This window comes from Chanodichthys erythropterus, chromosome 3 (assembly GCF_024489055.1).
Source record: "Chanodichthys erythropterus isolate Z2021 chromosome 3, ASM2448905v1, whole genome shotgun sequence".
Lineage (NCBI taxonomy): Eukaryota > Metazoa > Chordata > Actinopteri > Cypriniformes > Xenocyprididae > Chanodichthys > Chanodichthys erythropterus.
Genome location: NC_090223.1, coordinates 735054 through 760309, shown reverse-complemented (window position 1 = coordinate 760309; position 25256 = coordinate 735054). Strand labels below are relative to the sequence as shown.

At 36.6% G+C, this 25256-nt stretch overlaps 1 protein-coding gene across 2 annotated transcripts; it reads right to left on the bottom strand.

Moving 5' to 3' along the window:
• Positions 1-6553: 6553 nt before the first annotated feature.
• LOC137008014 (GTPase IMAP family member 8-like) lies at positions 6554-14765 on the bottom strand. Of its 2 annotated transcripts, none has more exons than XM_067369802.1 (3): positions 14474-14607; positions 8493-9143; positions 6554-8101 (listed from the first exon to the last, which is right to left on the bottom strand). In XM_067369802.1, the coding sequence occupies exons 2-3, from the start codon at positions 9139-9141 to the stop codon at positions 7248-7250; spliced, it is 1503 nt and encodes a 500-aa protein (XP_067225903.1). In that variant the 5' UTR covers positions 9142-9143; positions 14474-14607; the 3' UTR covers positions 6554-7247. The 2 variants fall into 2 exon arrangements, with proteins under 2 accessions (XP_067225903.1, XP_067225895.1); XM_067369794.1 differs by lacking the exon at positions 14474-14607 and adding an exon at positions 14608-14765 and having other exon boundaries at positions 6558-8101.
• Between the last annotated feature and the right edge of the window lie 10491 nt (positions 14766-25256).

Sequence of the window (25256 nt, the reverse complement as noted above, 5' to 3'; positions counted from 1 at the left end):
GTCGAGACAAACACAAATTACAAATTATGACATTAAAAAGAGCGCAAGTCACTCTATGATAAATCCCGCCTCTTGTTGACATGCGTGTTATGCGCGTCAGTTCGACTGAAAAAATGATGGCGTCAGTGGGAAGACTAATTGAAAAGTAAGTAAACAGATCACCCAGTTAGATATCACTGCTTTATGTAATGTAAAAATCAAACTTGAAATGGACTGAAAGCATGATGACCGCGGGGGTTTTTTAGAGCAATCAGCTTGGTGAAATTAAAAATACATATTCGTGACTGTGACAGACGGTTTACGAAGCATGACTGATGATCCAAAACAGCCTAAGTTGACTATTAAAAAGAAAAACATCAATACACAAATAAATTATATTGTTTAAATTGTTATTGCCTTTAGATATTATTTTGGAATGAATATAGAAATGCTTAAAACACTAACTTGATGAGATTGCCTTGGTTTTGATAAATAAAACATTTATTACAATACTGTAAAATTACAAAATATAATTGCATTTGGTTTCTTTTTTCCTTTTTTGATATAATGTAAAGTAATGTTCATTTAACAAGGGAAACGTGTCAACATTAAGAGTAATGCATGAATTTACATTGATTCGTAAATAAATAAAAAATGTGCCTCCTCATTTCAGAACACCACTGCACGCCAAAAAAATTATGAATTTAACTGAAAATTAACTCCTAATGCTTTAACACTGTAAGATGATCTCATACTAGGGAGTCTTAGACCGTCACCATTATCTGAATGTTTAAAATATCTTTAAAAGAATGGCAAAATATTTACAATGATTTATAAAATGGTGTAACATCCGTAAATAGTTTGAGCTGCGTCAGTAGCCTATATTCTGGAAATTCTCTTCCTAAAGCTGCTTCAGGGAAGCCTCGTGACAGACGGTGTATTTACCAGAAAACAGCGAAGAGGAGCGAAAGCAAAACCAGGCGAGGATTTTCAAGCAACGGCAATAATGGTGCTGAAAGACTTCCTCCGTTGGTCGATGTATGAATATAAAAAGACAAACAAATAAACATACTTCATACCTTGACAAAACTTAGGTCAAAATGAACGACGAGAGCTGAACGATTGTTGACATGAAGTGCTCTATTTGAGTGCGTGTTGAAGCGGAGCAACATTCCGGTTAGCACAGGAAAGATTCTGAGGGCGGGATCAACTCACTTTGGTTGTTTCATGTGCAAGGGGAGGGCGAATATGGCAAGCCGTTTTAACTTAAATTATTCCTAGTGTTACTCGTCGTAATTGCATTTTTACTAGTAAGAATTCAATTACAGAGCTCTATAATGAAGTGAAGTGAAGTGAAGTGACATGTGGCCAAGTATGGTGACCCATACTCTGAATTTGTGTTCTGCATTTAACCCATCCAAGTGCACACACACAGCAGTGAACACTCACACCGCGAACACACACCCGGAGCAGTGGGCAGCCATTGCTGCGGCGCCCGGGGAGCAGTTGGGGGTATGGTGCCTTGCTCAAGGGTCTCACCTCAGTCGTGGTATTGAAGGTGGGGAGAGCGCTGGAAATTCACTCCCCTCACCAACAATCCCTGCCGGACCTGAGACTCGAACCCATGACCTTTTGGGTTACAAGTCTGACTCTCTATCCATTAGGCCACGACTGCCCCTTATTCCATTATTACTAGTAAAATACTAGTTATAATTACAGAGCTTTATAATTCCATTCTTACTAGTAACAATTACAATAGAGAGCTCTCTAATCCGACAATTACTAGTAACAAATACAATTACACAGCTCTATAATTCAATTCTTACCAGTAACAATTACAGTAGAGAGCTCTCTAATCCGAAAATTACTAGTAACAAATACAATTACACAGCTCTATAATTCAATTCTTACCAGTATAAATTACAATAGACAGCTCTCTAATCCGAAAATTACTAGTAACAAATACAATTACACAGCTCTATAATTCAATTCTTACCAGTATAAATTACAATAGACAGCTCTCTAATCCGACAATTACTAGTAACAAATACAATTACACAGCTCTATAATTCAATTCTTACCAGTATAAATTACAATAGACAGCTCTCTAATCCGAAAATTACTAGTAACAAATACAATTACACAGCTCTATAATTCAATTCTTACCAGTATAAATTACAATAGACAGCTCTCTAATCCGACAATTACTAGTAACAAATACAATTACACAGCTCTATAATTCAATTCTTACCAGTATAAATTACAATAGACAGCTTTCTAATCCGACAATTACTAGTAACAAATACAATTACACAGCTCTATAATTCAATTCTTACCAGTATAAATTACAATAGACAGCTTTCTAATCCGAAAATTACTAGTAACAAATACAATTACACAGCTCTATAATTCAATTCTTACCAGTATAAATTACAATAGACAGCTCTCTAATCCGACAATTACTAGTAACAAATACAATTACACAGCTCTATAATTCAATTCTTACCAGTATAAATTACAATAGACAGCTCTCTAATCCGACAATTACTAGTAACAAATACAATTACACAGCTCTATAATTCAATTCTTACCAGTATAAATTACAATAGACAGCTTTCTAATCCGACAATTACTAGTAACAAATACAATTACACAGCTCTATAATTCAATTCTTACCAGTATAAATTACAATAGACAGCTTTCTAATCCGAAAATTACTAGTAACAAATACAATTACACAGCTCTATAATTCAATTCTTACCAGTATAAATTACAATAGACAGCTCTCTAATCCGACAATTACTAGTAACAAATACAATTACACAGCTCTATAATTCAATTCTTACCAGTATAAATTACAATAGACAGCTCTCTAATCCGACAATTACTAGTAATAACTGACATGATATCATGATATTTTTAGTGATATTTGTAAATTGTTTTTTTTAAAAATGTTTCGTTAGCATGTTGCTAATGTACTGTTAAATGTGGTTAAAGTTACCATCGTTTCTTATTGTATTCACAGAGACAAGAGCTGTTGTTATTTTCATTATTAATCACTTGCAGTCTGTATAATTCATAAACACAACTTCATTCTTTATAAATCTCTCCAACAGTGTGTAACGTTAGCTTTAGCCACAGATCACCCAGTTAGATATCACTGCTTTATGTAATGTAAAAATCAAACTTGAAATGGACTGAAAGCATGATGACCGCGGGGGTTTTTAGAGCAATCAGCTTGGTGAAATTAAAAATACATATTCGTGACTGTGACAGACGGTTTACGAAGCATGACTGATGATCCAAAACAGCCTAAGTTGACTATTAAAAAGAAAAACATCAATACACAAATAAAATATATTGCCTTTAGATATTATTTTGGAATGAATATAGAAATGCTTAAAACACTAACTTGATGAGATTGCCTTGGTTTTGATAAATGTGTCAACATTAAGAGTAATGCATGAATTTACATTGATTCGTAAATAAATAAAAAAATGTGCCTCCTCATTTCAGAACACCACTGCACGCCACCGATATAGGCTACTTAGAGAAAAAAAACAATTTATGAATTTAACTGAAAATTAACTCCTAATGCTTTAACACTGTAAGATGATCTCATACTAGGGAGTCTTAGACCGTCACCATTATCTGAATGTTTAAAATATCTTTAAAAGAATGGCAAAATATTTACAATGATTTATAAAATGGTGTAACACCCGTAAATAGTTTGAGCTGCGTCAGTATATTCTGGAAACTTAGGTCAAAATGAACGACGAGAGCTGAACGATTGTTGACATGAAGTGCTCTATTTGAGTGCGTGTTGAAGCGGAGCAACATTCCGGTTAGCACAGGAAAGATTCTGAGGGCGGGATGGGCAGTATTTATGATACATGTATTTCAAATACGTATTTCAAATACAAAATAGTATTTTGTAATTTGTATTTGATTGGGTTGATGAAAATGGCGTTGTATTTTGTATCAAAATACCTTAGTGTTTTGTATTTTTGTAGTTTTACAATACTGTAAAATACTTTGTAAGAAGTCTACATTATGACATCATAAAAATGCAGCCTCCGATTGGTGCTTACTCAGTGGTTTGCCCAGACTTGTTGAGTTCAGAACAGATGTTAAGTTTTGGAATAGTTTACCAATTTACAAAATGCCCTTGAAATCTATTATACCGAGCAGCAGCCCCCTATATTTATGATTAACAATCAATTGATTAATTAGTTAGAAAGTAGTTGCTATGAATACAGTTCTTTTCTTATGAATGAGTCTGTGTTGCTGATGCAAAGTAGGCCCTTCGTTACCAAACACCAGGGAACTAAACTAGGATACAACTATGAGTCATTCACAAACTGTTAAACATTAAACTGTTGGTTACTTTAAAACTAACCATCTGGGAGATCACAGGGATATGTGAATATTTGATCTGTTAAAGCCACAATATGTACATTTTCGCCCCTAGAGGTCGCTTATCCTTGATTTTGTGTAATCAAGAAATGGGATGTGTTTTCTTCAAGTCTACAGCCAGTGGAAAAGAATCGTGATGGGACTCGGGCAGAAATCATGTTCATGGATGAGATTATTAACATTACTGTGGTATAAAGCAGAGCAGGGCCGAGTGATGTTGGAGCTGAACGAGACCGATGGAGCGATTGCTAATGAGAGACGAGCGCGACATGTTTTGAGCACAGCGGAACTTTTATTATGCCACAGTTGCCGCTTGTGCTTTTTTCAGTCTAGTGTATGTGGGGTAATGCAGTGCTGTTTATCATATTAGATACATTTGAGTGTTGAAAGTTGTTATAATGCTATTCTGCGTTCACTTGGCAGCTGCTATGAGACACTTATTGCACACTGCAGTAAGCTAGATCGATATTAGGCATGGTAAAACATGGTACTCGCTGTAACAAGAAGCTATATAACATGATTAGTTTTCTGTCAATGAATGAATCCAAACAGTTCCTCATCTGTCTAATAAAACATATGATATGTTTTATTAGACAGATGAGGAATATAATGCGTCTTTGGTGTTTCCATGGTTTCTGCAAAATAAAACCAGAACTCGAGGGTATCACGGGTATATGTCATTGAAAGGCGACGCAAAGGCACATTGCGTCACCTATCAATTTTGTCCTGGTTAAAATTTCTTATTTCTCTGGATTTAAACATTCTTGGAAACATTTGGGATAATGTAAATACACAAGTCAACAAAATATATAACATTGTTCTAGTGGTTTTTTTGATATTTTAATCCAAATCCTACTGTACGTAATGTGCCGTTAACTGGTTGCATATGTCAGATTTATTGCATGACTCAGGCAGTTGCTATCAAACATTGTTTACTTAATCAACTGAGTCAGTGTAATGGTGAAGGGATAGAACAAATAGGCCAATTTATGGAAGGTTTTGCGAAGAAATTTCATGCTCCCTTGTAAAAGTATTTTGTAGTATTTTTAAAATACAAAAATACAGTAGTTTATTTTGATACATGGAGTGGCTGCTGTATTTTGTAGTTTATTTTGATACACTTAAAATTAAGGTATTTGGTATTTTATTTTAAAATACATTTTGATGTATTTTTGCCCAACCCTGAGCATGAGCATTTAAAGGGGACACATGCTGAATCAGGGCATTTTTAATTACGCCCCAAAATAGGCAGTTGAAAAAATGAATTAAAAAAAAAAATTATGGGGTATTTTGAGCTGAAACTTCACAGACACATTCAGGGGACACCTTAGACTTATATTACAACTTGTGAAAAAGCATTCTAGGGCACCTTTAAAATCACACCTAAATTTTAAAGGTCCTCCTAAACCATTGGTCCAATTTTCACCAAAATCGAATCGTATCATCTTCGGACCATGCCATCAAAAACTTCTGGATTTTGTGTTGATAGACGCAACCATTTTCCTATACTGCAGCGACAAATTAGAGGCATGATGCCAAAATGATTGTTGAGTCTGTATCTCTGCAATGCTTTGACATATTGACACCAAACTTTGCGAGTGTCATTGTCACCCCACTCTGACCATACCACATTAATTTAGTCACAGCGCCACCTATTGGTCAAAAGTGATGAACCAGTAAATCTTTATTATTGACTGTATATATCATTTATCAGCTCTTTTGCCTAAAATGATCTTAATAGGCCTTTAATTGCTCACTGTTGCAATTGGTCTGATGCTCACAGCCATGTTAGCATGACTTGTTGTGCCTCTTTTGTGCTTGGCCCTGTAATTGCTTGCAGGTATATTTTAAACAATGTATTCATTTAACACACGGGTTTGAAGAACTTTGAATAATTTGAAGAACTCCAATCCAAAGAATTAGTCAGAGGAAAATAAAATGAGCCAGCCTAAAATCATTTACTCACTCTCATTGCACATTAAGGGCAGTTTTTAATGCAGTCTTCTAATGATATATATTTATCTACTGCAATTCCTTGTTCAAATATAAATATTTAAATGGCGGCTGTAATAAAAACCTGTTGTCATGAACGATTTATTCAAATATTCATTAAAGGGTTAGTTCACCCAAAAATGCTGCCATCAATCACTCATCCCCATGTCTTCCCAAACCCGTAAGACCTTTGTTCATTTTTGGAACACAAATTAAGATATTTTTGATGGAAACTGAGAGCTCGCATGCATTGTGCTGCTCGCGTGAACAGCGTTGAGTCTGCATTCTGATGTAGAACCTGGAAGGGCTGGACGTGAACAGCATATGAGAATGACACAGAAGAGACAATTGTGTTGAATAAAGTTGTTATTTTTGTTTTGTTTTTATAATAATCACAAGAAATATTTCAAAATACAATCTTAATAACCTTAATTAATCAGAAATCAATCAGTGATTGACAGCAACACCAGTAAATAATAAACCATTTCTCCTTATGTCTTTCTCTTGCACAAATTTTGAGTTTGTCGCATTCATTATATAGTCCAAAAACTAAACTGCTCCTCTGGAAAATATAGAGTGGTACAGTATATTGCAGTGCTTTGATAGGGATTCACTTATTAAACAACATGAAGGAGAGTACATTTTCATTTTTGAGCGAACAATATAAATTGTTCAGTCAAAATAAATTTGATTATAACAAAAGAGTACATGGAGCATATAAAACCCATTAGCTTTCCTAAAAGAATACAATATAATATAATGTAATTTCAATGGTTAGGTTTACATTGTTTACAAGCTGAAATTTTGAAAAAAGGTACATCAGGTTGCTGGAGCTTCTGTAGCATCATTAATGGTTTGTCTCACTGAATTACACACTTCTGTTTTAGATTCCCCTTGGGAATAACAGATTTTACAGCCTGCACAAGCTTGTTTCTTGGTAACAGAATACCTGCTAAAGCAAATACGCATATAGGAGCAGCAATCAACATCAAAACTTTGTGTCGAGACAAACCAGCACAATTCTGACCTTCTGATTGAAAGACCCAATTGTGACTCTCCTGAATGTGGTTTTCTGTTTCATCAAAAAGGTAATTGGTGAAGTGGTTTCCTCTATTTTCTGCCACCAACGTCTCTATTTTACTGAGCAGACCTTTGAACTGAGGGAAACTGGCCGAGTTGTTGTCCAGACAGAAGAACCGGTTCCCACAGCTGCTTACAAGGTTTTGAAGAGCTGGATCACCATTCTGTAGAAACTCCTCAATGGTTTTATTCTTTTTATCTAACTGATCTTTGTGAGTGAAGATGATCATGGTGTATTTTAGTATCTGTTCTCCAAACACTTCTTTGAGATACTTTATTGTGTTTTTCTCCTCTTCAGTGAATCCACCCAGTTTAATCACAATGAGAAAAGTGTGTGGTCCAGGATGCATCTCATATCTTATGCAACGCACTATTTCAGAAATAATCTCTTCATTATTGAGTTCAGTATCATAAAGTCCAGGCGTGTTGATCACTGAGATTTCTTTACCCATCCTCACTGTAGATTCTGACTGACACTGTTTTGAAGATTGAAAGAGGTTTCTGCCGATGATGGTGTTTCCAGTGGCACTTTTTCCAACTCCAGTTTTTCCCAGCAGAACCAGCCTGATCTGGTCTTTCCTTTCTATAAGCTCATCAGTCTCATCTGGATCTTCAGCTGGAGATTCTCCTGAAACTACAACAGAAAGATCAAATCAATGATAGAACTGACTCTATGGACTCTTAAATGGACAGTTCACCCCAAAATGAAAATTCTGTCATCATTTACTCGGCCTCATGTTGTTCCAAACCCGTATGAGTATCTTTCTTTTGTTGAACACAAAAAGAAGATATTTTGAAGAATGTTGGTAACCAGACAGTTGAGTATTTTGTTTTTTCTTCAACAGAACAAAGACACTCATACAAGTTTGGAAGAACTTTAGGGTAAATGAATAAATGATGACAGAATTTTCATTTTGGGGTGAAGTATCGCTTTAAGGTCAGTCTGACATTAGTGATGTAAACCGCCATATGTTTCTATGATTCACGTCAACTATAAAAGGGTAAAAAAATATATATATAATTACAAAAGACACGAGGAAAGTCTTTGCTTTCACTCCTCTTCATCTGTTTCATGGTAAATTTTCCTCTGTTCTCCTCCATCATTCCTTCAATCTTCTGCAGTAGTCCTTGTTTCTGATCATCTGATTTTATCTTGTTATTGAAACAGTGAAACTTTCCTCCACATTCAGTCACCAGTCTCTGTAAATCCTCATGATCTTTGTGTTGTAGATGTTCATCAATAGTCTCATCCTCTTCTTCCAGCTCATCTCCATGTGTGAACAGAATCATGATGTACTTCTGAACTTCAGGACCTAATAAACACTTAATGAAATCCAGGAACTCTTCCTCATTTTCCACAGGTTTCTCTAGAGGAACGGTGAGCAGAACTGAACTGAGACCTGCTGAACATCCAGAGACCAGCTGGTCTTTCATCATCTCCAGCTTCTCTTCAGACAGATCTGGATCCAGTAGATCTGGACAGTCAATCACATGAACCCGTTTCTCTCCGATCTGTGTTACTTCCTCACAAACTTCAGACTCATGTTTCTTCTTACGTTTTTGGACTTTAAACATTCTTTCTCCCAGTATCGTGTTTCCAGATGAGCTTTTCCCTGAACCCTTCCTGCCCATCAGAAGAATCCGGATCACTGGATCATCTGGACTAGTTAACATCTCTGAAAGAGACAGAAAATATGGAAAATATCCAAATTACATTTTATTTTTTTGCTTAGTGTAAAGTTGAGTCTGAGGATCAAGACTGTGTATTCAACATTTCTTTCATATATATATATATATATATATATATATATATATGAAACGTCTATATATGAACGTCTCTTGTTTGTTCTGAGCAGTTAAATCCTCCAGCTCCTGCAGATTCTTCAGTTTTCCACCATCTTTTGTATGTTTGAACCCTTTCCAGCAGTGACTGTATGATTTTGAGATTCATCTCATATAACTATAAATATAAATAAATTCTACTATGAATAAATTCATTAATAGTTAGAATTTATTTATTTAATATAGCATTTATTTAATTAATAAATTCAGCTACTTTTTTGTCTTGTGGATTATATGTAAACATATTTTATGTAAAATATCTTACTCAGGACAGTACTAAATAAAAAGTAACATGCATTTAGTATGATCTCTCTTATTTTATTAAAATTATTCACATTTTCACAGATTCTGCAAGGGGTTCCCAACAGTGATGCGCGGGTTGATCCAAAATGAGCGGGTGCCTGCGGTCACCCGCGGTTACGAGTCATCCAAAAATATTTTTAATGATATTCGGGTCGCGGTCGGTCGGGTCGTTTGAAATAAAGATGCCACTTAAACCTTTGTAATTTTCAGTTTTACTTACTAAAGGTTTCAATTTTACTTTCATGGGTATTTGTGAACATTTATTTATGGATATTGTAGCCTCAGTCTTTGGCTTAGCCTACCTGTTTTTGTTTGTCTAAAATGCGTTAATAAATACTTTATTAACATATTCTATCTCTGCATTTTGTGCTTGTGAGAGCTTCAATTGGGCATTCACGTGGCGAAATAGCCTAAGCCTACTAATACAAGTGGGAAATCCTTATTTCCCTTTTGAATGTTGAGCGCTATTAACTTTTGAATAAATCCTGACGTGGGACAAAATGCCCGATTTCCCAACACGTTGAACTGAGCAATGCCATTGTACCATTTTAATAGGCTAGGCTACTTTTAAACGCATATAGCTCATTAATGTCAGTTTTATGTATTTTCTGAGAGGGGGCGGGATTTTTGTTGGGAAAGTCGGGGGAGAGACGCACACTTCGATTAGACTGGATAAACACATGCAGCATCTTAATTGTTAAGAAAACGAAACGAAATAAATGAATAAATCAAGCCTTTATTATAACACTATATCATACAACATTCAGAAAAAAGAACAGTTTGCGCTCCTAAGGGCTTTCACACTTTTCCAAAAGTGGGCCTTCTCTCAGTTGACCTGCTGATTAATTCTTCAAGCAGGGTCGAAACATAAACATCGCATTCATCAATAATATGCATCTAGACAGCTGAAATGGAAAATGATGGGCCGCCTCAAGAACTGCCTGCTCTCGCCGCTGCACCTCTGAGCGCACCACGTCAGATCCTGAAACATTTCTCTCCTCCACAGGCTGGATTAATGGATAGCCTATTATTGGCCAGGGAGGCTGATGGGGGCGTATGGGAGGGGGGCGGCCGCACCCCTAGTTCTTAAGTCTATGGCCCAATGACGCTACAATGAGTCCAGGGTTGCCAACTCTCACCCATCTGGCGTGACACTCACGCTTTTAGCATCAATCTCACGCTCTCACGCACACGCAAGAAATGTCACGCCAAAATCCATTTTTCTCCCCTCTCAATCCGTTAATTTTCTGTTGATGACTAGACCACAGCGTATTAATGACAGGAGAGGAGTTTAAGGCCCACAGCTGTTACATCTCCCTACAACGTTCTCACTGCAGTATTCTCTGATCGTTGATTGGCTGAAAACCTTGCACCTGATACGTCAGTTGCGTGTGAGAAATTCAGAGAGAGTTCGGAGTCGGAGTCGGCACGTGTGAAAGTTTGGAAGACAATCAAGGTAAGCAAATAATAAAATGGTGAGCCTTGTCACTACAGACGTAGCTTTGCCTAATCAGTCTGTGTGCCGAGACTAAGTTACAGACTTCAACTATACCTAGTTGCAAATGTTGTCTGACGTGCGTTATGATGTGGGCTAGCTAAACTGCTCAATAAAAATAGTCTCATGTAGGGTCCGAAATTAACACCCGCCAAGCGCCAAATGCGGGTAGATTTTCCGTTTGGCGAGCAAATCTCAAAAGGCTATCCGCCACACTGGCGGGTTAATGTTCATACCAAAATATGAAATTTTCAGCGCGCACGAGCAGAGAGAGAGAGAGAGAGAGAGAGAGAGAGAGAGAGAGCTCCGGCCGCGCGCGCGCACTCAATATACAGAGCGGCCAAAGCGTCAAGATTCCCGTACTTTTTGACAAGCGTCTTTGACAAAGCGGCCAGAGCTTCTTTGCAGCTCAAGTCGGCGGCGGTGTGTACGTACAGTTAACGCTCTATTTGTTGAGGGCGCTGAGGAAAAAGGATATGTGAAGCTCCTGCCACTGGAAGAAGCGGTCGCCGCCCATTTGTGGCCGCGCACCCATCAAAGCCGCGCAGAACGTCTTTAGCACTCCCGGATCGTGCACACTCCGCCGCTGGCCAGACTGCTTCTGCTTTACACACCATGGCCGTTATTTTCTCGAGAAAAGGAGTTTTCTCATAGCGTTTGCAACGCAATACTCCTTCCCTTATCTCTCAGGGAACCGAGGTTACGTAAGTAAAGCCGAGTTCAGACTGCATGATTTTCAAAGTAGTCGGGTCACTGTTCTTTTCACACTGCATGACTATCTTGGCCAGCATTCAGTCGCTGCTGTGTTCAAACTGCACGATGGGTCGGCGATAGAAGGTTTCACACTGCATGACTTTACAATAGGAAGAATCGCCGACAACTCTGTCTGGCACGCAAACTACGTTTCACAACCAAACACACGCGAGATGTGACAAGGAAACAACGCGATATCACGCGTGCAGGACCAGCGTTATTATTATTATTATTATTATTAAAAACAGTAGCCCGCAAGAAGCTTGCAATACGAATTGCCTGTGCGCTGATTTGCAGCGAAAACAAGAAAAAGAAAAGAAGAATATGGAGGAGGAAATGGTTGGGGAGACTGGATTGTGTGTTCTGCAACGAGAGTTGGAGGTAAATAAATAACTTTTCAATGTGCTGCTGTTGCGGATGATCAAGCAAATGTTTGTGCTTTGTTTCTGTTTGATATAATTGTAATGTTTATGTGAATGAAGCCATGCTTGCTGATATTGTGGTCTATAACTCCTCCCCGAACTCCCCGCTGCTCTGTATCTTGCTCTCTCATTGGCTGTCGGTCATCGCCAATGTAGTTTTCAGTCAGAACACTTTTCACACAGCAGGATTTTGAATCGCCGACAGGTCCAGATATTTAGCATGCCAAATATCTCACGGGTGTCGGCGACTCGTCGGCGATTCTCTCAGATCGCGTCTTTGCTCATTCACACTCGCGTGAACGAGCACCGATTTGCCTGTGATTTCGGGCATTTGTCGGCGATTTCTCAAAACCTGTCGGCGAGCCAAAATCAGGGCTAAAATCGTGCAGTCTGAACTCGGCTTAACCGAGTACGTTATACGTTTTGTTATATAACAACCGATATGACAACTTTAGCACATTTATCAGCTATACATTCATTCAGTGTTTTCCATTAATGACCCTCTGCTGCCGCCACCGTTTCATAAGTGATATGGCTTTGTGCCTATATAAAACAGCAAAAGACAGCAAATTAAGTATACAGTCTGTCTGTGCTGCGTGTTTTAAAGAGAAGTTAGCGCATTTGCGCACGCGATCAGCTGGTGATCTGGTGATCAAAATAAAAGCTCAAGGATATTTCTTTTAAAAAGAAATGAGTACAAAAGTATTGTAAAAAAAAATATATATGTTTGAACCCTTTTTAATGTCCAGGTACAAGTCAATGCTGTTTCTTTGTTCAATTTGAACACTGTACATGGGTTGAAGCTCTTAATTTTTAAATTTCCAGAGTGCACCAGATTGATGCATTTAACCTTAAAATGTACAAAATGTTCTTCCGGGGGGGCATGCCCCCGGACCCCCCTAGCGGAGGTACATCCAACAAAGTTTTACAAATTACAGTGTCAAATAATGTACATTTTCTGAACAAGAATACGACAACAAAAGCTCCTTTCATGTCAGTAAAGCTATTAATAGAAAATTGAAATGTCTTTGGACAAATATAGATTTGGGCTAAGCCCCGAATGTTTACAATGTCTGGCTCCGCCCCTGTCAGGTAACAAAACGGTCCGAGTTGCGGGCGGGTTAGTTGAAAACGTCGGTCGGGTGCGGGTTGTTTATACATTGACCCGCGCATCATATATATATATATATAATTAGGGGCGTTTCCTCTGAGGAGGAACAGCAATCAACATCAAAACTTGTGTCGAGACAAACACAAATTACAAATTATGACATTAAAAAGAGCGCAAGTCACTCTACGATAAATCCCGCCTCTTGTTGACATGCGTGTTATGCGCGTCAGTTCGACTGAAAAAATGATGGCGTCAGTGGGAAGACTAATTGAAAAGTAAGTAAACAGATCACCCAGTTAGATATCACTGCTTTATGTAATGTAAAAATCAAACTTGAAATGGACTGAAAGCATGATGACCGCGGGGGTTTTTTAGAGCAATCAGCTTGGTGAAATTAAAAATACATATTCGTGACTGTGACAGACGGTTTACGAAGCATGACTGATGATCCAAAACAGCCTAAGTTGACTATTAAAAAGAAAAACATCAATACACAAATAAATTATATTGTTTAAATTGTTATTGCCTTTAGATATTATTTTGGAATGAATATAGAAATGCTTAAAACACTAACTTGATGAGATTGCCTTGGTTTTGATAAATAAAACATTTATTACAATACTGTAAAATTACAAAATATAATTGCATTTGGTTTCTTTTTTTCCTTTTTTGATATAATGTAAAGTAATGTTCATTTAACAAGGGAAACGTGTCAACATTAAGAGTAATGCATGAATTTACATTGATTCGTAAATAAATAAAAAATGTGCCTCCTCATTTCAGAACACCACTGCACGCCACTTACTTAGATAAAAAAAAAAAAAAAAAAATTTATGAATTTAACTGAAAATTAACTCCTAATGCTTTAACACTGTAAGATGATCTCATACTAGGGAGTCTTAGACCGTCACCATTATCTGAATGTTTAAAATATCTTTAAAAGAATGGCAAAATATTTACAATGATTTATAAAATGGTGTAACATCCGTAAATAGTTTGAGCTGCGTCAGTAGCCTATATTCTGGAAATTCTCTTCCTAAAGCTGCTTCAGGGAAGCCTCGTGACAGACGGTGTATTTACCAGAAAACAGCGAAGAGGAGCGAAAGCAAAACCAGGCGAGGATTTTCAAGCAACGGCAATAATGGTGCTGAAAGACTTCCTCCGTTGGTCGATGTATGAATATAAAAAGACAAACAAATAAACATACTTCATACCTTGACAAAACTTAGGTCAAAATGAACGACGAGAGCTGAACGATTGTTGACATGAAGTGCTCTATTTGAGTGCGTGTTGAAGCGGAGCAACATTCCGGTTAGCACAGGAAAGATTCTGAGGGCGGGATCAACTCACTTTGGTTGTTTCATGTGCAAGGGGAGGGCGAATATGGCAAGCCGTTTTAACTTAAATTATTCCTAGTGTTACTCGTCGTAATTGCATTTTTACTAGTAAGAATTCAATTACAGAGCTCTATAATGAAGTGAAGTGAAGTGAAGTGAAGTGACATGTGGCCAAGTATGGTGACCCATACTCTGAATTTGTGTTCTGCATTTAACCCATCCAAGTGCACACACACAGCAGTGAACACTCACACCGCGAACACACACCCGGAGCAGTGGGCAGCCATTGCTGCGGCGCCCGGGGAGCAGTTGGGGGTATGGTGCCTTGCTCAAGGGTCTCACCTCAGTCGTGGTATTGAAGGTGGGGAGAGCGCTGGAAATTCACTCCCCTCACCAACAATCCCTGCCGGACCTGAGACTCGAACCCATGACCTTTTGGGTTACAAGTCTGACTCTCTATCCATTAGGCCACGATTGCCCCTTATTCCATTATTACTAGTAAAATACTAGTTATAATTACAGAGCTTTATAATTCCATTCTTACTAGTAACAATTACAATAGAGAGCTCTCTAATCCGACAATTACTAGTAACAAATACAATTACACAGCTCTATAATTCAATTCTTACCAGTAACAATTACAGTAGAGAGCTCTCTAATCCGAAAATTACTAGTAACAAATACAATTACACAGCTCTATAATTCAATTCTTACCAGTATAAATTACAATAGACAGCTCTCTAATCCGACAATTACTAGTAACAAATACAATTACACAGCTCTATAATTCAATTCTTACCAGTATAAATTACAATAGACAGCTCTCTAATCCGACAATTACTAGTAACAAATACAATTACACAGCTCTATAATTCAATTCTTACCAGTAACAATTACAGTAGAGAGCTCTCTAATCCGACAATTACTAGTAACAAATACAATTACACAGCTCTATAATTCAATTCTTACCAGTAACAATTACAGTAGAGAGCTCTCTAATCCGACAATTACTAGTAACAAATACAATTACACAGCTCTATAATTCAATTCTTACCAGTATAAATTACAATAGACAGCTCTCTAATCCGACAATTACTAGTAACAAATACAATTACACAGCTCTATAATTCAATTCTTACCAGTATAAATTACAATAGACAGCTCTCTAATCCGACAATTACTAGTAACAAATACAATTACACAGCTCTATAATTCAATTCTTACCAGTATAAATTACAATAGACAGCTCTCTAATCCGACAATTACTAGTAACAAATACAATTACACAGCTCTATAATTCAATTCTTACCAGTATAAATTACAATAGACAGCTTTCTAATCCGAAAATTACTAGTAACAAATACAATTACACAGCTCTATAATTCAATTCTTACCAGTATAAATTACAATAGACAGCTCTCTAATCCGACAATTACTAGTAACAAATACAATTACACAGCTCTATAATTCAATTCTTACCAGTATAAATTACAATAGACAGCTCTCTAATCCGACAATTACTAGTAACAAATACAATTACACAGCTCTATAATTCAATTCTTACCAGTATAAATTACAATAGACAGCTCTCTAATCCGACAATTACTAGTAATAACTGACATGATATCATGATATTTTTAGTGATGTTTGTAAATTGTCTTTTTTTTAAATGTTTCGTTAGCATGTTGCTAATGTACTGTTAAATGTGGTTAAAGTTACCATCGTTTCTTATTGTATTCACAGAGACAAGAGCTGTTGTTATTTTCATTATTAATCACTTGCAGTCTGTATAATTCATAAACACAACTTCATTCTTTATAAATCTCTCCAACAGTGTGTAACGTTAGCTTTAGCCACAGATCACCCAGTTAGATATCACTGCTTTATGTAATGTAAAAATCAAACTTGAAATGGACTGAAAGCATGATGAGCGCGGGGGTTTTTAGAGCAATCAGCTTGGTGAAATTAAAAATACATATTCGTGACTGTGACAGACGGTTTACGAAGCATGACTGATGATCCAAAACAGCCTAAGTTGACTATTAAAAAGAAAAACATCAATACACAAATAAAATATATTGCCTTTAGATATTATTTTGGAATGAATATAGAAATGCTTAAAACACTAACTTGATGAGATTGCCTTGGTTTTGATAAATGTGTCAACATTAAGAGTAATGCATGAATTTACATTGATTCGTAAATAAATAAAAAAATGTGCCTCCTCATTTCAGAACACCACTGCACGCCACCGATATAGGCTACTTAGAGAAAAAAAACAATTTATGAATTTAACTGAAAATTAACTCCTAATGCTTTAACACTGTAAGATGATCTCATACTAGGGAGTCTTAGACCGTCACCATTATCTGAATGTTTAAAATATCTTTAAAAGAATGGCAAAATATTTACAATGATTTATAAAATGGTATAACACCCGTAAATAGTTTGAGCTGCGTCAGTATATTCTGGAAACTTAGGTCAAAATGAACGACGAGAGCTGAACGATTGTTGACATGAAGTGCTCTATTTGAGTGCGTGTTGAAGCGGAGCAACATTCCGGTTAGCACAGGAAAGATTCTGAGGGCGGGATGGGCAGTATTTATGATACATGTATTTCAAATACGTATTTCAAATACAAAATAGTATTTTGTAATTTGTATTTGATTGGGTTGATGAAAATGGCGTTGTATTTTGTATCAAAATACCTTAGTGTTTTGTATTTTTGTAGTTTTACAATACTGTAAAATACTTTGTAAGAAGTCTACATGATGACATCATAAAAATGCAGCCTCCGATTGGTGCTTACTCAGTGGTTTGCCCAGACTTGTTGAGTTCAGAACAGATGTTAAGTTTTGGAATAGTTTACCAATTTACAAAATGCCCTTGAAATCTATTATACCGAGCAGCAGCCCCCTATATTTATGATTAACAATCAATTGATTAATTAGTTAGAAAGTAGTTGCTATGAATACAGTTCTTTTCTTATGAATGAGTCTGTGTTGCTGATGCAAAGTAGGCCCTTCGTTACCAAACACCAGGGAACTAAACTAGGATACAACTATGAGTCATTCACAAACTGTTAACCATTAAACTGTTGGTTACTTTAAAACTAACCATCTGGGAGATCACAGGGATATGTGAATATTTGATCTGTTAAAGCCACAATATGTACATTTTCGCCCCTAGAGGTCGCTTATCCTTGATTTTGTGTAATCAAGAAATGGGATGTGTTTTCTTCAAGTCTACAGCCAGTGGAAAAGAATCGTGATGGGACTCGGGCAGAAATCATGTTCATGGATGAGATTATTAACATTACTGTGGTATGAAGCAGAGCAGGGCCGAGTGATGTTGGAGCTGAACGAGACCGATGGAGCGATTGCTAATGAGAGACGAGCGCGACATGTTTTGAGCACAGCGGAACTTTTATTATGCCACAGTTGCCTCTTGTGCTTTTTTCAGTCTAGTGTATGTGGGGTAATGCAGTGCTGTTTATCATATTAGATACATTTGAGTGTTGAAAGTTGTTATAATGCTATTCTGCGTTCACTTGGCAGCTGCTATGAGACACTTATTGCACACTGCAGTAAGCTAGATCGATATTAGGCATGGTAAAACATGGTACTCGCTGTAACAAGAAGCTATATAACATGATTAGTTTTCTGTCAATGAATGAATCCAAACAGTTCCTCATCTGTCTAATAAAACATATGATATGTTTTATTAGACAGATGAGGAATATAATGCGTCTTTGGTGTTTCCATGGTTTCTGCAAAATAAAACCAGAACTCGAGGGTATCACGGGTATATGTCATTGAAAGGCGACGCAAAGGCACATTGCGTCACCTATCAATTTTGTCCTGGTTAAAATTTCTTATTTCTCTGGATTTAAACATTCTTGGAAACATTTGGGATAATGTAAATACACAAGTCAACAAAATATATAACATTGTTCTAGTGGTTTTTTTGATATTTTAATCCAAATCCTACTGTACGTAATGTGCCGTTAACTGGTTGCATATGTCAGATTTATTGCATGACTCAGGCAGTTGCTATCAAACATTGTTTACTTAATCAACTGAGTCAGTGTAATGGTGAAGGGATAGAACAAATATATATATGTTTGAACCCTTTTTAATGTCCAGGTACAAGTCAATGCTGTTTCTTTGTTCAATTTGAACACTGTACATGGGTTGAAGCTCTTAATTTTTAAATTTCCAGAGTGCACCAGATTGATGCATTTAACCTTAAAATGTACAAAATGTTCTTCCGGGGGGGCATGCCCCAGGACCGACCTAGCTTATGTACATCCAACAAAGTTTTACAAATTACAGTGTCAAATAATGTACATTTTCTGAACAAGAATACGACAACAAAAGCTCCTTTCATGTCAGTAAAGCTATTAATAGAAAATTGAAATGTCTTTGGACAAATATAGATTTGGGCTAAGCCCCGAATGTTTACAATGTCTGGCTCCGCCCCTGTCAGGTAACAAAACGGTCCGAGTTGCGGGCGGGTTAGTTGAAAACGTCGGTCGGGTGCGGGTTGTTTATACATTGACCCGCGCATCATATATATATATATATATAATTAGGGGCGTTTCCTCTGAGGAGGAACAGCAATCAACATCAAAACTTGTGTCGAGACAAACACAAATTACAAATTATGACATTAAAAAGAGCGCAAGTCACTCTACGATAAATCCCGCCTCTTGTTGACATGCGTGTTATGCGCGTCAGTTCGACTGAAAAAATGATGGCGTCAGTGGGAAGACTAATTGAAAAGTAAGTAAACAGATCACCCAGTTAGATATCACTGCTTTATGTAATGTAAAAATCAAACTTGAAATGGACTGAAAGCATGATGACCGCGGGGGTTTTTTAGAGCAATCAGCTTGGTGAAATTAAAAATACATATTCGTGACTGTGACAGACGGTTTACGAAGCATGACTGATGATCCAAAACAGCCTAAGTTGACTATTAAAAAGAAAAACATCAATACACAAATAAATTATATTGTTTAAATTGTTATTGCCTTTAGATATTATTTTGGAATGAATATAGAAATGCTTAAAACACTAACTTGATGAGATTGCCTTGGTTTTGATAAATAAAACATTTATTACAATACTGTAAAATTACAAAATATAATTGCATTTGGTTTCTTTTTTTCCTTTTTTGATATAATGTAAAGTAATGTTCATTTAACAAGGGAAACGTGTCAACATTAAGAGTAATGCATGAATTTACATTGATTCGTAAATAAATAAAAAATGTGCCTCCTCATTTCAGAACACCACTGCACGCCACTTACTTAGAAAAAAAAAAAAAAATTATGAATTTAACTGAAAATTAACTCCTAATGCTTTAACACTGTAAGATGATCTCATACTAGGGAGTCTTAGACCGTCACCATTATCTGAATGTTTAAAATATCTTTAAAAGAATGGCAAAATATTTACAATGATTTATAAAATGGTGTAACATCCGTAAATAGTTTGAGCTGCGTCAGTAGCCTATATTCTGGAAATTCTCTTCCTAAAGCTGCTTCAGGGAAGCCTCGTGACAGACGGTGTATTTACCAGAAAACAGCGAAGAGGAGCGAAAGCAAAACCAGGCGAGGATTTTCAAGCAACGGCAATAATGGTGCTGAAAGACTTCCTCCGTTGGTCGATGTATGAATATAAAAAGACAAACAAATAAACATACTTCATACCTTGACAAAACTTAGGTCAAAATGAACGACGAGAGCTGAACGATTGTTGACATGAAGTGCTCTATTTGAGTGCGTGTTGAAGCGGAGCAACATTCCGGTTAGCACAGGAAAGATTCTGAGGGCGGGATCAACTCACTTTGGTTGTTTCATGTGCAAGGGGAGGGCGAATATGGCAAGCCGTTTTAACTTAAATTATTCCTAGTGTTACTCGTCGTAATTGCATTTTTACTAGTAAGAATTCAATTACAGAGCTCTATAATGAAGTGAAGTGAAGTGAAGTGAAGTGACATGTGGCCAAGTATGGTGACCCATACTCTGAATTTGTGTTCTGCATTTAACCCATCCAAGTGCACACACACAGCAGTGAACACTCACACCGCGAACACACACCCGGAGCAGTGGGCAGCCATTGCTGCGGCGCCCGGGGAGCAGTTGGGGGTATGGTGCCTTGCTCAAGGGTCTCACCTCAGTCGTGGTATTGAAGGTGGGGAGAGCGCTGGAAATTCACTCCCCTCACCAACAATCCCTGCCGGACCTGAGACTCGAACCCATGACCTTTTGGGTTACAAGTCTGACTCTCTATCCATTAGGCCACGATTGCCCCTTATTCCATTATTACTAGTAAAATACTAGTTATAATTACAGAGCTTTATAATTCCATTCTTACTAGTAACAATTACAATAGAGAGCTCTCTAATCCGACAATTACTAGTAACAAATACAATTACACAGCTCTATAATTCAATTCTTACCAGTAACAATTACAGTAGAGAGCTCTCTAATCCGAAAATTACTAGTAACAAATACAATTACACAGCTCTATAATTCAATTCTTACCAGTATAAATTACAATAGACAGCTCTCTAATCCGACAATTACTAGTAACAAATACAATTACACAGCTCTATAATTCAATTCTTACCAGTATAAATTACAATAGACAGCTCTCTAATCCGACAATTACTAGTAACAAATACAATTACACAGCTCTATAATTCAATTCTTACCAGTAACAATTACAGTAGAGAGCTCTCTAATCCGACAATTACTAGTAACAAATACAATTACACAGCTCTATAATTCAATTCTTACCAGTAACAATTACAGTAGAGAGCTCTCTAATCCGACAATTACTAGTAACAAATACAATTACACAGCTCTATAATTCAATTCTTACCAGTATAAATTACAATAGACAGCTCTCTAATCCGACAATTACTAGTAACAAATACAATTACACAGCTCTATAATTCAATTCTTACCAGTATAAATTACAATAGACAGCTCTCTAATCCGACAATTACTAGTAACAAATACAATTACACAGCTCTATAATTCAATTCTTACCAGTATAAATTACAATAGACAGCTCTCTAATCCGACAATTACTAGTAACAAATACAATTACACAGCTCTATAATTCAATTCTTACCAGTATAAATTACAATAGACAGCTTTCTAATCCGAAAATTACTAGTAACAAATACAATTACACAGCTCTATAATTCAATTCTTACCAGTATAAATTACAATAGACAGCTCTCTAATCCGACAATTACTAGTAACAAATACAATTACACAGCTCTATAATTCAATTCTTACCAGTATAAATTACAATAGACAGCTCTCTAATCCGACAATTACTAGTAACAAATACAATTACACAGCTCTATAATTCAATTCTTACCAGTATAAATTACAATAGACAGCTCTCTAATCCGACAATTACTAGTAATAACTGACATGATATCATGATATTTTTAGTGATATTTGTAAATTGTCTTTTTTAAATGTTTCGTTAGCATGTTGCTAATGTACTGTTAAATGTGGTTAAAGTTACCATCGTTTCTTATTGTATTCACAGAGACAAGAGCTGTTGTTATTTTCATTATTAATCACTTGCAGTCTGTATAATTCATAAACACAACTTCATTCTTTATAAATCTCTCCAACAGTGTGTAACGTTAGCTTTAGCCACAGATCACCCAGTTAGATATCACTGCTTTATGTAATGTAAAAATCAAACTTGAAATGGACTGAAAGCATGATGAGCGCGGGGGTTTTTAGAGCAATCAGCTTGGTGAAATTAAAAATACATATTCGTGACTGTGACAGACGGTTTACGAAGCATGACTGATGATCCAAAACAGCCTAAGTTGACTATTAAAAAGAAAAACATCAATACACAAATAAAATATATTGCCTTTAGATATTATTTTGGAATGAATATAGAAATGCTTAAAACACTAACTTGATGAGATTGCCTTGGTTTTGATAAATGTGTCAACATTAAGAGTAATGCATGAATTTACATTGATTCGTAAATAAATAAAAAAATGTGCCTCCTCATTTCAGAACACCACTGCACGCCACCGATATAGGCTACTTAGAGAAAAAAAACAATTTATGAATTTAACTGAAAATTAACTCCTAATGCTTTAACACTGTAAGATGATCTCATACTAGGGAGTCTTAGACCGTCACCATTATCTGAATGTTTAAAATATCTTTAAAAGAATGGCAAAATATTTACAATGATTTATAAAATGGTATAACACCCGTAAATAGTTTGAGCTGCGTCAGTATATTCTGGAAACTTAGGTCAAAATGAACGACGAGAGCTGAACGATTGTTGACATGAAGTGCTCTATTTGAGTGCGTGTTGAAGCGGAGCAACATTCCGGTTAGCACAGGAAAGATTCTGAGGGCGGGATGGGCAGTATTTATGATACATGTATTTCAAATACGTATTTCAAATACAAAATAGTATTTTGTAATTTGTATTTGATTGGGTTGATGAAAATGGCGTTGTATTTTGTATCAAAATACCTTAGTGTTTTGTATTTTTGTAGTTTTACAATACTGTAAAATACTTTGTAAGAAGTCTACATGATGACATCATAAAAATGCAGCCTCCGATTGGTGCTTACTCAGTGGTTTGCCCAGACTTGTTGAGTTCAGAACAGATGTTAAGTTTTGGAATAGTTTACCAATTTACAAAATGCCCTTGAAATCTATTATACCGAGCAGCAGCCCCCTATATTTATGATTAACAATCAATTGATTAATTAGTTAGAAAGTAGTTGCTATGAATACAGTTCTTTTCTTATGAATGAGTCTGTGTTGCTGATGCAAAGTAGGCCCTTCGTTACCAAACACCAGGGAACTAAACTAGGATACAACTATGAGTCATTCACAAACTGTTAACCATTAAACTGTTGGTTACTTTAAAACTAACCATCTGGGAGATCACAGGGATATGTGAATATTTGATCTGTTAAAGCCACAATATGTACATTTTCGCCCCTAGAGGTCGCTTATCCTTGATTTTGTGTAATCAAGAAATGGGATGTGTTTTCTTCAAGTCTACAGCCAGTGGAAAAGAATCGTGATGGGACTCGGGCAGAAATCATGTTCATGGATGAGATTATTAACATTACTGTGGTATGAAGCAGAGCAGGGCCGAGTGATGTTGGAGCTGAACGAGACCGATGGAGCGATTGCTAATGAGAGACGAGCGCGACATGTTTTGAGCACAGCGGAACTTTTATTATGCCACAGTTGCCTCTTGTGCTTTTTTCAGTCTAGTGTATGTGGGGTAATGCAGTGCTGTTTATCATATTAGATACATTTGAGTGTTGAAAGTTGTTATAATGCTATTCTGCGTTCACTTGGCAGCTGCTATGAGACACTTATTGCACACTGCAGTAAGCTAGATCGATATTAGGCATGGTAAAACATGGTACTCGCTGTAACAAGAAGCTATATAACATGATTAGTTTTCTGTCAATGAATGAATCCAAACAGTTCCTCATCTGTCTAATAAAACATATGATATGTTTTATTAGACAGATGAGGAATATAATGCGTCTTTGGTGTTTCCATGGTTTCTGCAAAATAAAACCAGAACTCGAGGGTATCACGGGTATATGTCATTGAAAGGCGACGCAAAGGCACATTGCGTCACCTATCAATTTTGTCCTGGTTAAAATTTCTTATTTCTCTGGATTTAAACATTCTTGGAAACATTTGGGATAATGTAAATACACAAGTCAACAAAATATATAACATTGTTCTAGTGGTTTTTTTGATATTTTAATCCAAATCCTACTGTACATAATGTGCCGTTAACTGGTTGCATATGTCAGATTTATTGCATGACTCAGGCAGTTGCTATCAAACATTGTTTACTTAATCAACTGAGTCAGTGTAATGGTGAAGGGATAGAACAAATATATATATGTTTGAACCCTTTTTAATGTCCAGGTACAAGTCAATGCTGTTTCTTTGTTCAATTTGAACACTGTACATGGGTTGAAGCTCTTAATTTTTAAATTTCCAGAGTGCACCAGATTGATGCATTTAACCTTAAAATGTACAAAATGTTCTTCCGGGGGTGCATGCCCCCGGACCCACCTAGCGGAGGTACATCCAACAAAGTTTTACAAATTACAGTGTCAAATAATGTACATTTTCTGAACAAGAATACGACAACAAAAGCTCCTTTCATGTCAGTAAAGCTATTAATAGAAAATTGAAATGTCTTTGGACAAATATAGATTTGGGCTAAGCCCCGAATGTTTACAATGTCTGGCTCCGCCCCTGTCAGGTAACAAAACGGTCCGAGTTGCGGGCGGGTTAGTTGAAAACGTCGGTCGGGTGCGGGTTGTTTATACATTGACCCGCGCATCATATATATATATATATAATTAGGGGCGTTTCCTCTGAGGAGGAACAGCAATCAACATCAAAACTTGTGTCGAGACAAACACAAATTACAAATTATGACATTAAAAAGAGCGCAAGTCAC

What these genes read in the sequence shown, in the direction of transcription:
- LOC137008014 (XM_067369794.1), bottom strand. Translation starts at nt 9,141, where the DNA reads ATGTTAACTAGTCCAGATGATCCAGTGATCCGGATTCTTCTGATGGGC. An exon ending in AGACTTTCCTCGTGTCTTTT is followed by an intron (nt 8,102 to 8,492) that starts GTAATTATATAT and finishes TTTCTGTTGTAG; the next exon opens with TTTCAGGAGAATCTCCAGCT.